The sequence below is a fragment of the Dermacentor variabilis genome, chromosome 1, assembly GCF_050947875.1.
Source record: "Dermacentor variabilis isolate Ectoservices chromosome 1, ASM5094787v1, whole genome shotgun sequence".
NCBI classification, from domain to species: Eukaryota; Metazoa; Arthropoda; class Arachnida; order Ixodida; family Ixodidae; genus Dermacentor; species Dermacentor variabilis.
The window spans coordinates 205,549,926-205,563,218 of record NC_134568.1 but is presented as its reverse complement, the minus strand read 5'-3'; the positions used below and the strand labels follow the sequence as shown (position 1 = coordinate 205,563,218).

Here is a 13,293-nt window from a genome sequence, read left to right as displayed (position 1 = left end):
TCCTTTAACAGTGGCACCATTTCTTGCTAGGTATGCTTCACTACATACTGTTATGCGGCGAAGCTAAAATTAAAAGCAAATACTGCCACGTGAATGAACGTCGTGTTTCGGCACTCTTTCTGCCTTTTGTTTAATTCGACCGGCCGGATAATTCGACTAGTTGCGTCAGTCCGATCAGGATCAAATTAATAGGAGTCGACTGTACTATCCATGACATTGTTTCCGGTGAAACTCCTCTCCATTCCCCGCCAGCAGCGTCACTGCCGAGTAGATGCACCTGCAAAGGCTGGGAGCTCATCCCTTTCTGGCCGTGACGACCATTTGTGGATTTAGGACAGTCTCATGCCTTTGTGGGGATCATGATAGGGCCACACTGCCTGACAAAGGTCTGATGTCCTGATCACGTGGTGTGCTCCTCGTGTAGTGGGGAAGTGGATTATTCCCTTGTGTGAATAGGCCCTTTATCTTTGATACTATTGATGACCAGTAGCTGCCGTGTTACTGTCACAGAAATCACCAATTTGGCTTACAAAGCAAAATAGTTGTTTGGGCTAGTTTGCTGCTGCTTATGCTTAAAATTAACATGTCATATAAGAAACAAACAGCTGTCCCTGGTGATGGTACTATGCATTCACTGGGGAGTTGATTTCATTCATTGACCCATTCATATACTGCAGTTAAAGGGCCCCTAACCAGACCCCATCGGAAGTTTTGGTTATACACTAGAAGTTGCAGAGCATTGTCCAGGTGGCATTCTGCTACAAGAATATTTTAAAAAGCTTGAGTAGTAGCCACCGAAATATAAGCTCGTGAAGTGCTACTTCCTCTGCAGCAGAAGCTCTCTCCCGTTGCCCCAGCCAGCATCCCCAAGCAGTATTCCACTCCTGCCTTCAGCCATATTGAGCCAAGGACCAAGGCTCTCTCCCCTTTCATCACAGCCCTCACCTTCATTTCTTTTTCTTTGTTTTTTCCCTTCTTTTGCTGCGTGGCACATTTCCAGAGGTGGTTCCACGCAATCAGTGTTTCAGATTTGTTCACGCTGCCTATTTGTACGCTACTGGCACCATGCTTGTGACGCGCAAGAACCATGCAAATGGCACCTTGCTGGCAGGGCAAGTGGCTCCTCTGAGAATAAGATTGTGCTAACTTTTGTGTGAATATTTAGTTGTTTTCATGGCACATGATGGTGCAATACTTTACAGACACAATTGTTACCATGTGATCATTGCAATGCACAAACCTGGTAGGGTTTTTTTTCTTTTAAAAAAGTCTATTTGTGCAAATAAAATAGATAAAATGCACATAGGTGGCACAGCACTGGCTCATATAAGTGGCTAGTCTGTTGCAATGAACATTAATTAGGAAGTTCATCACTAGTCCTGTGTATGTGTTTTCTTGCATCTGTGTTTCATGAAAAGCGCATTGTCTGCCATATTCTACATAATAATGAGCTAGATACATATTACATACCCCATAACTTTTACAACTTTATCGTAAAATGCCCAATTTTGAGAGCTTGTTTAATATTGCTGTAGTGACACCTAGGATTTTTCTATTTTTCATTCCTGAGAGGTTTAAAGCAAAACTGATTTCAAAAGAATATAAATACAGTCTGCCAAGAATTTTTCAAAGCCTGATTTTTGGGACGGACTTGATTATTCAGGCCCACCCACAGCAGCAGCAGCGGCAGCACTCTCTCATAGAACTAATGTATAATGGCGAATGAAATTTCGGCTGCTGTTATGCAAATATTTTATAGAAAACTTTGTGAACATTTCTGTTTGTGAGCTGTGTAGATAATTCTTTCTGTGGCTATCAAAAAGCGTGCCTGTTCACAGTATCCCTATAGAACAAACTCTGTGAATTTTGCAATAAACAGTCACTATCTTGAATAATAGGAAAAAATTATTTTTCACTAACTATGAGTACTTTTTGAGTTTGACTGCAGCATTGTTCAAATTTTAAGGTTGGCAGGTCTGATTTTAGAACTGGTTGTGCCATGGCGGTGGCATTTTTTACTATCCCTTCAGATTTGGAAGCTAAAGGCTCATGGGGACAAGAGTGGTTTCAGCCTGCTCATGGAATTGGAACATGAGTCGGGTGTGGCCTGTGTTTCACTGGATGCTGAAGGGGAGAACTTGGTCTCGGGCACCGTGGAGGGTTGCATCAGCCTCTGGAAGCTGCAGGGCTCTACTTGCACTGGACAGTTTGAGAGTCAGTCATTCGTGCTTGTTATACCTGCATTTCTTCCATTTCTCTGGAAGTAGAGATGTTCTCTGTTAGGCAGCTAGTGCATTCCTTGTCAGAGCTGCTGTTTGTTATCACTTGTGCTGCACAGTTATACTGGTTGTTTCATTGACCACTGCCTCCAAGTATTAAGAGCAGGGGATTTGAGACACAATAACTTTCACTGGCTAACATTCATAGAAGTGGCAGATGTCAGAATTTGTGACATTTGCCAATAAAATACTAAATTGTACTTGTTTTAGTTACTATAGTACATACATTGCAGCTGCAAAATTGAAGCCGGTCAGTGCTCACATTTTGCATCAAAGTCTGCTTTATCTCAGGTAGGCAAAAACCAAACTTCGCTAATTTCCAGTCTTCCCCTTTGGCACAGACTACTGATTCTCCTACGTACTACGCAGCTAGTGACCAGTCAAGAATGCAGGAGAGGCTTCTTGCACAAAAGCGTCCTGCACCTCGTCTCCCATGCTTTAAAAAAGATAGTTCCTTTGTGGGCTGCATAGGCACGAAAATGAAGCACTTCAAATAGTTCAACAGCAATGAACACATCGTAGTCCAACTCGTCACACACAAGCAGGCGAGATGGGCAGGCATGAATACAATAACAGCACAAAAGTCAGGCTAATATACAGGATTTTTAAAAGGGATTAGAAAAGGTATTAACGCGACAGTGTTAAGGAGCTCGTGTTGCAGAAAAGCCAGTGTCGGCGGCGTTGGCCGTGAGCGAAAAATCCCGGAAGGCAATTCATAAATAAGAACAACTTGCAAGACGGGCTGGGTGGGAATCAAACCGAGGTCTCCTGAGTGTGAGACGGAAACACTACCACTGAGCCATGAGTTCAATGGTTCAAAGCGGGACAAAAGTGCCTCTAGTGAATGCGGTGTTGCCTTTGAAACGTGCCGTAGAAAGTTATAGTGCGGTGTATATTGGTAAGTATGAGCACGTAAATTACAGAAGTCGCAGTTAAACGAGTAGCAAAGTACGTTTCCGCTACATTTCTTCTGCTCTTGGCGCACACGCAGAGCCATCTTGCGGCAAACACAGAAGACCCCCTCCTCGCAATGTACGGCGCTGCCCCGACAGGTGGCATGCCACTCGCCCGCTTCTCCCCATCGTCTCATCAAGAGCATGCCGAGCGAATGAGTGGGCGGTGCGAACGGGGTGCGATAACGCTATCGCGTTCCACTCTTGAAGGCGAAGCTTAAGTGTCCTCCACTTATTTATGTTGGCTTCATGTCCAAAGAACCTCTTACCGTCCTCATGAGAGCACGGATAGCAAAGTGCACACTGACAGCAGCCGAGAAGATGCACCAGACAAGCTCAAGCCAATACTTCACTGGATGCAAGAGTTGCTTATACCTCAGTAACCACTACTCCCCTCTCCCATAGCCATGTTCATGCCCCAGCACTACTTGATCAAGGTAAAGAGGCAGTACTTAACTCCTTAAGGTGTTTTGGATAAGCTAATCTCGTCAACATGATCCTGGTTAATTTTGCTTTGGATGAGCTCAGCTTGTCAACAGCAATAATACCGTTTTTAAAGTGATTTGGAAGAACTCAGCATGCCCACTTAGTTTTTTTCTTTTCTACTGCATAGACGGGTACACTGCCAGTATTTGAAATTCAGTTATTTTGCTCTTTCTTGTTTTACTAGATAGATACAGCACTTCTTCAGTGCCTCAAAGGCGACATTTGTTCTCTCTTCGGGTTCTACAACATAGATGGCAGCCATATTGTTACGTGGTAGTGGTGGTGAAGAAAGCAGCCAAACTGTGAATGACGAAACTAGTGTTCTGTTGGGCAAACCTGTGCCCTCAAAAACAGGCTACACTCAAAGAATGATGACAGCGACGAATAGAGTCGGCGATCGGTGAAAATATTATCTGTCGATCAAGCACGTCAGCTTTTATACACGAGCCATTGAACGTTTTAGAGAAATCACTGGTGCCCGCGTGCCCTCTAGAAAGTTCTACACCATTCGCGTCGTGCATGACCACACATGATATAATCAAAGCTAAATTTACCTTCTCACTCGGTGTTCAGAGAAGCATAGCTCAGAAGCATATTTGTCGATCCAAGCAGGAGTGGCTACGTTTGAGAGAGCTAACTAAGGCATATTAGGTATCAAACTCAAACCTATGTTAATCAGAATTACAAGGCTCACAAAGTATACAAAGTACAAGATTACACCATAGGACCTGCACTAGGTGTAGCATGAGCATGTAGGCTTTGTAATGCGTGAATAAATGTTGCTTGTGTATTTGGTTACGTCATTTTTGTACCTTGGTGCCCATACACCCTCAACAGCACGCACAAGATGTTTCTTGTATCCTACTGCAACTGTGTCCTGATACAGGCTACCCAATTTATTTCTTGTTGTCTGCCATTTAGTGTTTTTGGAAGCCTAGTCATGCAACAGTTTTATCTTTTATGCTACAACCAGTGATGTTTTCCTTGCAAAGGGCCTGTTTACATTTTTACAGCACACAAGTCCTTCTGCAGCTTATTTCTTTTTTCTTTTTATGCAACTTCTGATCTTTCTTTCAGCGACCATTTATTTAACAGTTTTGGAAAGCTAGTCATTTCAGCCATTTATTCTTGGAAAGCTTGTTTTCAACCAGTGTTTATGTATGTTGATAGGTTACTCATATTTTTTTTAATGACAATTGTTTAACTTGTGTATAAAGCTGATCCTTTTTCCCTGATAGATAGCGGTCTTTTTTGCACTCATTACAGGCATGGTACCTAGTTATACCAAAATAAATATTCCGGCTGTAAATATATCTGTTTGCATTAGACTATCCGATAGTCGATTCAATACTTGGTATTCATATACGAGAAAGTTTATATTTGCCCACCTCTGGAATTTATGTTCCCTTTGAGGGTTATTTCCCAATGCATTGTTGACCTGCTACTGACTTCAGGCACTTGAGTGACAGCATACACAGACGTTTGCATCAATATTTGCTTATGCATCCACAATTGAGAGCAGTAATTAATTTTGTTGTGCTTCTGTGATATTGTTACAGAATTACATGTTTCAAAACATTTTGATCAGATATTTAAGGCACTTTATTATTATTATTTTTTCCTTTTCCAGTTCACAAAGGTTCTGTTTCAGCTGTGTCTTTCAGTCCAGGCAAGTACCAACAGAAACTTTATTACAGTGTAGTCAGACAACATTGATGCACTCCACACAGTGATGCTCTGCATTAACAAACATTAAGCACGCTTTTTAAGCATTTTTAATGTGTTAATAGTGCGAAAGAGATCATGCTTCTTCTTTTTTCTTTTTTCAGATGGTTATCGGGTAGCATCATGCAGTGAAGATAAAATCCTGAAAGTTTTAGACGTCCAGACGGGTACAGTTCTCTTCAGCAAAGATGTTGGTTGGCCAATGAGGTAAGCACATGGCATTTGTGATGTGTGAGAACATGTGTTTTCAACTATTTACCATATGAATGAAGCCACACAGGCATAATAGTAGCCAAGATTGCATGGAAGAATCTTCACATCATTTTTGTCAGTATTGGCTGACCAAATGCTTTAGCCATCTTCAGTTTTTCAGCACTACACTCAGGAAGAAACACTGACACAGGGCTGTAGAGAGAGTAGTGGCAGGAGCTGGAATATGTGGTTTGCATAACTTGAACCAAGCTTTCAAGAAAAAAAAAACGTAATAGTACATATTGGGCTATTATTACCACCAGCACATTGTTCGTAGTTGTCTTAAATTACTCAGAGTATTTTTTGAAGTGTGATTAGTTAGATGACTAGGTTAGTTCAATTATGCAAATTTTTAGTACTAATTTTGGGGCATAAGGGTGATTGTAAATGTTTGAGAGCATGCTCAATAACCCAGTGAAGTTGTTTCCATCATCTTTTATGTGGTTCTTTTTTTTTTCAAGCTCCGAAGCAGGCCTGTGAAAAAGACGCCACTACGAGCTTGCACGTCTGGCTCGCAGAACCCTCAATCATGTTTCCAAAGAATGAAGGCCGCACCTTTAATTGCAAAAATAAGCTATAAGCCCTGGCATCTAGGTAGTCATGGGTCAGCATGGTCCAAAATGATAGGCAATATACCGGTGCCGAAAGAGAATCGAAACAGACTTGTCTGCCTGATTTACGACAAGTATGCAGGCTTTGTTCCTTGGAAATGCATTTAAGGGTGCTGCATAGCTGACAGGCAAGCACACAGTGATAGTATTTTCTTTATTTTGCAGGCTTTCTGCAGAGCCTGGAAAAAAGAGCCACGTAAAAGATGTTATAAAAACAAGTTGATTGGGCGTTCTTGAACATGCCTACAACTTTTACAATCACACTGATACCCCAAAAATTATTTTAAAATTTGCATTTTTGAACTTATTTAATTAGATAACTAAAGGTACTTTATGCCAACGGTCTAATCATCTAAAGATGTGTCACTTTATTTTGTAAGCTTTGGTTTAGGTTACGTGAAACACTTCGTTATAATGGAGTGGCACCCAATGAAAATGCATTCATTATACATTTGCTTTTTGTTATAAGCATATGTTTGTTACATGCTGATATCCTGGAGATCCTGGATATCCTGGAGATTTACATAGGTATATCCAATGATTTGTTCGACTGTATCAGTCTCTGGGAATGTAGGTGGTGCTATTGGGTCGACCGGGACAATCTTGTAGGCCACGTCAGTGACCTGACACAATATGCAGTACTGATGACTATTGTAATACTGCAGTAGCTTCAGTGCTCCTCTTGTCTCCATCTCTTGGAGATAGAGATTAGAACATTATGGGAATCATGAGAGTATTTTGTGTTCATGTGACGGGTGATCATGTAGACCGTTTTCACTGAGCAATTTGCTCCAGAGGAACAAGATGGTGCTTTTGACGGCGCACCGCAAATTGCCTCAGTGAGAGCACATTAATTCTTTCCCTACTATGGGGAAAATAGGTGTTTTTTGTAGGTTATGCCAGATTTCTTTTTCTGAAGGAGCTACTGCACTCAATATTTTGTGTAATACATAAACAAAAAGCAGAATGAATGCATTTTTCACGCATAACAGTTTTATAACAAGATGCATATCATAAAAAATATATAAATTGCAAAAATCTAGATTGTGGGATAAAATTGAACAAAGTTTGTAAGCACATGCTTGTATCTACTCAAATATGTAACAAAAATTATGAGATATACAAAATGTATTGAGGTTTCCGAAAAACAAAAATTTTTAATTGAGCAGGTATTCCATTACACAAATTTAAGTGCAAGCACTACAGTTTGGCATTCCGAGCTGCGACCGCCAATGTTCCAGGCTGGCTTGCGTTGTCATCGATCTCAGAGTCAAAGTCCAACGAAAAGGCTGCATCCTCAGACTCTCTGCTGCTCTATCTATCGATAAAATCAGCCATAGACACAGCGGAATTGCAAGATCTGTGATCTCTCGAAGCGCGTGCACCGCTCCCAGAGACGGCCATTTTTGCTTTCTACTTTGGCGATAGCGAAAACTTCGGAGTGTGTTCAAAAATCACTGCCTGGGGGGAAAAAACGAACAAAAATATATTTCTCCTCCTTCACGTCTGATAGCGCAGTGTGTCCGTGAGCGGCGCGGAAGGTGTAGAAAGCGACGTTTCAAACTATCATTAACTGGCTAATGATGTCCAATGGCTGTGGTACGCAAAGAGTTAATACGAAACCATTACTACTTCTGCCCTGCTACTGGGCGATCAGCTGTCGGGAATGCAACCAGGTGATCACTAATGCACTGTGCTTCATTCCTGCTGCAAAATGTGGAATTGAAGAAGACAAGTCCACTTGTCAAAACGTTGGTTCCTGCATTCACCTTGTTCACGTTTTGCTCATCGTCCAAAATGTGGAATTGTAGCAGGAAGACGTGTGTCGTAGTTTGCTCCTAAAATAGTGACTGGCATATTAAAGAATGAAATTCATCTGTGTGGCCAAGTTGACAGACCGCTTCTACATAAGGACTGCCTGTATTGCCGGCCCTTCGTGGTGCACGGCTTTCCTCGAGGGTAAAAAATTCACTCATTCGTCAGCATTGTGTAGCTAACCTCCAAAGAAAGGAGTTCAACCCCAGAACATTGGCAAGAGCAAGTACCAATCATTACACAGTGACAAAGAAAGTAGCACCACTTCCTGGCATAGTAAGTTCCTTGCACATTGTTTACACACATAGACCCCAACCGCTTATGCAAACTTACGCCCACTCTATCGCCAACATAATAAGTGAATGAGCGCCACTTGAATCAGTGCGCATGGTTGACAGCAACTGCACTGACAATGCATGAATGTTTCGCAATGGTTCAGAGAGTACGTAAGCGACTAGTGATAATACGTCTTTGCTATAAGTGGCTACAAAGCACAGAACATTCACTTTCCAAATCTGCTGAATGGCTAGAACAATTCTACTGCAACTGAGCGCGCCCGTGAGCAATTAGGCAGAAAAGAAACAACCAGATAGTTAACACACCGAGGAATGTTACAGAGTTAGAAATGTGACAAGCCGCTGCTTTGTTAATCAAGTAAACAGTGAAAAACAAAACTCTCATCCTTATTTAATTAATAAGCAGAAAGTTTGGACAGCTTCGAATACATTTCTACACCCTGCTTTTAGTAGGAGCACCATATATGCAATGGTGCAACACCCATTTCACCTTTCGGCGCAGGTCCTGGCGCAGGCAAGAAACTGATTTGGCACAGCAGCAAGCACTTTTGGCACATGGTCAAACGCACGTGTGTTTACCATATACCATGCAAATGTTAAATGATATAGTCTATATGTTGTGTAGACGGGCTTGCGCAAAGCTTACCCTGCAAGCATGGTCAAGAAAGGACGCGACGCTCCTCCACATCACGACGCGAAGGGCGCTATGGCCAGATTCGTCGATACGGTGCAGAGAAGACACCACAGAAAAATTGTAAACAAACACGTGTTTATCTACCCAGGATGCAACACAGTGCAATAGTCACGGCTTGCGGGCAAGGCTCACTGCAAGACCAATCGAGCACGTGCGCCTGCACTGAACACGACATCATGCAATATACTCATCTCATGCACATTAGGCAGCTGCAAAAAAAAAAAGCGTTAGCGCCACTGCGAATGTGCGAGACACAAATAAAGGTTTTGCGTTTGTGTCAGTGACGCTATTTCACTGAAATAGCACAGCAGCCCAAGCTCGACACAAAAGCTTTGCGTCAACGCACATGGCGGCACCTATCGATGTGCAGTCTCTCGCGGTGTACCACATTCGACCTCATTCACTAATACCAGTCTTAACTATGCACCACGTGTGATTCTGATTACAGTGGCTCTTTTACAAAGCCTCGCTATCACCCATAAACATCTATAAAGTTTGCCTTTAATCCTAAAATGCAACATCCTCCTTCGGCAAACTCCGTGGTACCACGGGGCAGGGTCGATGAGCACCGAAATAAAGTGCCAGCAAGATGGTACAGCAGCACTACATTGTACGTCCGACCGAGAAAAATGTGCAACTGACAAACTGGACTCTATCAGGCCCATATAGAGTTTCGCGCTATATAGTGACAAACTCCATGGACGAGTCTCTGCTTCCTTCCATGATAGCATGCTGTTCACTTTGATTTCAGTTTTGCTAGCTGCGAAGTATCAACAGAAGGATGGTTTCACTCTTGTACATGCTCTGGCGCAGTCTCGGCACGATTTTCCACTAAAGTGCCGATGTGGTGCAGGATGGCACAGAGGGCCACTCTTGGCGCAGCTGTTCCACCACTGTATATGCTGCTCACGCCATTTGGGCAAGGCGTCATGAGCTCCAAAAGCGCTTACGTCTTCTGAAGCCATGACCAAAGCTTTGTGTCGTACACCCAGTCACCGTCTACAATATCCGCCAAAACAGAGGTTCGCCAAGCCGCACTGGGAGGTTATGCACATCCATTGTAAACATAGAGGCAACAGAGGCAGCCAAGACAAGCAGTGGACACGTCACCATGTGATCAAACATGACAGCACCCACGGGATCGCCTTGAAAAGGGTCTATAGGGACTTCTGTGAAACCTGCAACAGTGTTCTATGTTCATGGTGATGGAGCTTTGGTTTCTGTCCACTCTCATCTGAATGTTCTCTGCAGGATTCAAATTAAGCCATAGAATGGCATTAAAATTTTGCCTCTAAAGCACACTTCAGTTATTTGTAATGCTGATGTAAATAAGGTTACTTAGTGAGGAAGGTACTGCAGTGCATTTGCCAAAGGAGCAGAAAACGTAATATCCCTGCTGCTAGTCATGCAGCAGCAGTGGAAAGCAAACAAGGCACATATGTGCACTGGTCATGTCTACACATCAACTTTCATAAATTCGAGACACCGTATAGATGTTCCACTGAGCCTGATGTGTTGTGTGCAGCCAGTTTGAAGTCTGAGGTGGTATTTTTTTAGCATTACATTTTATTTTCCATTCATTTTTTCTTTTGTCATTGGTGCAAACATGACTGGCAACATGCACACTGCTGTCATTGCCAAGATCAGCCACTCAGTGCAGCACATGAGACAGAAGAACGGTAAATGGAATGGAACATTACAAAATACTAGCCCTGTTCAAATGTCTAAAAGGTACAATAACCAGAGCAGCCACAACTGTGCATGATACAACCAAATACTATTATGCTTCTGAAACCATTACAAACTTTAGATCTAATCTCAATTCGTAGATTGACCACTTATGCATTTTTCTGCCGACATATAATGGATCATTGCAAGATGCCTGTCCTGGGATGGTGCCACTGTGTTTACTGGCTGTGATTCAGGAAGCATCCTTGTCTGGGACCTGCTAAGTGCAAAGCTTGCTGCAACTGTGTCAGCACATTCTGGTGAGGCTTTTTTTTTCGTACGAGTCATCAGAGATGTTAGTTCTGGGAACTGTGTTCGTTAGATCTGTTACACGTATATTTCCAAAGGTCCTGTGCGAGTGTACAGTGCTTACAATATGTATTCGTGATACCACTGCCCCATTCATTGCAGCAGAACTCATCTTAAGGCTGTGTATATTTTTCCAAAAATTTTAATGCAAGCCAAAACAATCGAAGTAGAGGCAAGGGTAGTTTTGTACGACTCAACTGATGTAGAACAGCTGAGGCGAGTTCAACAATGATTTTGCTAGTTCTGCTATTAGTTTGCTGAAAGTTTTGTTGTTCTTACAGTTTTCACTTCAGCATCAACAAAAAAAGAATTGTGGCAGAAACTGTAGATTGTTGAGTCAACAATAGATTTGTGTAAATTGCTGCATATCCCCACCTTGGCACATTTATTCTGGGGCATTGGCCAAGAATGGGCACATACCCATATCACATATGCAGTGCTGAAGTTGTCTGTCTGGGCAAATATCCAGTGGCCCAGGCTAGTGGATAACTTGGGTCACTGGGTATGTGCCACCGTTTATTGTGCAAGATCATCCAACCATCCAAAGTAGCTATTGCTTTAAAAGTGTTCACCAGACTTCAACATTTCCATGCCTTTGCAAAGATATTGCAGTATGCCAATGTGTTGCACACCAATGCCAGCTTGAATGTGAAAGCATCGATTCCATTTATCATTAATTTTCCCTCTTCCAGGATAATACATTCTTTCCTTGTGAACTGTAATAATGTCATAAATGCATACCTTTGCCTCTATCTTTATAGGGGCCCTGTAGAACCAGGTGTCAAATGCCATTCTCAGCAAAATGTTTTTTAATGAAACTTGTATGAATTGAGTTATTGGCAATAAATTTTTAGAAGTGTTCAATAAGTTTTGAGGAGCCCTTTAAAATACCCCTGCTTTGGCATCTTAATAAACTGCACAGTGTGTAGCAAAGTTTCCGAGACATTGTAAAACGATAAAGTTTGGATAGAGGGCGGGACTCATCTTTTAAAATTGCTGTATGGACAGCAATGTGTGCTACATATTTGCGAATTTTTTAAAGCCCTCAGACACTTCAAAGACAGCCACAAAAGCATGGAGGTAGGATTCCGGTAGTTAAGCTGCCGTTTCAATTCAGAAATGCGCGTAGTCAGTATTTATGCAGGCCTGACTGCACACATTGAAATGCTGGTATTGAATGTAGTGGCCATGGGTGCTTAACAGCTATAATTTTTGCAAATAGCCAGCTCATTTTTTAATGCAATTTGTATGTAGGGAAGTGCTTCTTGGATAAACATGTTGATCCAAATTATTTTTCTCTGAAAACAAACTATTTTTCATAACTGGAAACTCTTTTAAGCTCTTGTCTACTCGTTCTGTGGCTGTGGTTTGTCCTACGATGCTTTGATGCAAACTGACCGATGCTCTTCTATAGTATGGTGAATTTGCAACAAGATTCTGGAAGAGTTTCAAACCCTGTAGCTTTCACTCAGACTCTTGCATGAGCACTTTGCAAATATATACTGAATTCCTTTGTTAGTCACTTACCGTGGGACATGAACACTGCTACGTAGCAGTCCTGACAGCCTTTTAGAGATGGCATAGTAAATTCTGAACAGGATTGCTCAAATATTTGTTTAGCTGTAGGGCATTCCTTTCTTGAAGTCCTATTTTCAAAGTTGGCTAGTGATGAATAGCAAAGAATCATACATACAGCTGTATCAGAATGTAGGTGTATTTCAACTCGAATATACAATTATACAAGTGCAACTTATTTAATGGTTGAAATGAAATGCCCAGATACAAAGGAGTGTCACTAAGTATGTCCTGCTGTATTTCATCTGTCTGTTTACAGGACCTGTGACTTGCATCCATGTGTCCGAGGATGGAAGCCTTATTGCAACAGGTGGAAGTGATGGAAAAGTGGTGGTATGGCAGTCTGGAGAACCGTGATAGCTGTCCTTATGTGTCCGATGCAAAAAACAGTCTGTACAGCACTGCAACTGCATGCCATGTGTATTTCTGGGAATTAAGGCACACAGGAAAACTTACTACTTGCTTGCTGTACAGTATTTCACATTTTGAAAATATATATGTATACACCCCTTTTTACCAGTGTTGCCCGCTGTCTGGGCAGAATAAATTTTTTATGAATTTTATTCTTGT

At 42.0% G+C, this 13,293-nt stretch overlaps 1 protein-coding gene across 4 annotated transcripts in view; it reads left to right on the top strand.

The window, feature by feature from the left end:
- The window catches only part of LOC142591222 (protein FAN-like), a 116,637-nt gene extending 103,351 nt beyond the window's left edge, over positions 1–13,286 (top strand). Inside the window, exons 28-32 of one of the 4 annotated variants that reach the window (XR_012830408.1) lie at positions 2,031–2,214; positions 5,349–5,387; positions 5,548–5,650; positions 10,941–11,099; positions 12,983–13,286. Coding sequence is in view for 1 of the 4 variants with exons in the window: in XM_075703582.1 (XP_075559697.1) it covers positions 2,031–2,214; positions 5,349–5,387; positions 5,548–5,650; positions 10,990–11,099; positions 12,983–13,080 (534 nt within the window). In the remaining 3 variants the exon portion in view is untranslated. Of the gene's footprint in view, positions 1–2,030; positions 2,215–5,348; positions 5,388–5,547; positions 5,651–10,940; positions 11,100–12,982 lie in introns of those variants that run through there. The other 3 variants (XM_075703582.1, XR_012830411.1, XR_012830413.1) reach the window with 3 other exon arrangements.
- The last annotated feature ends 7 nt before the right edge of the window (positions 13,287–13,293 follow it).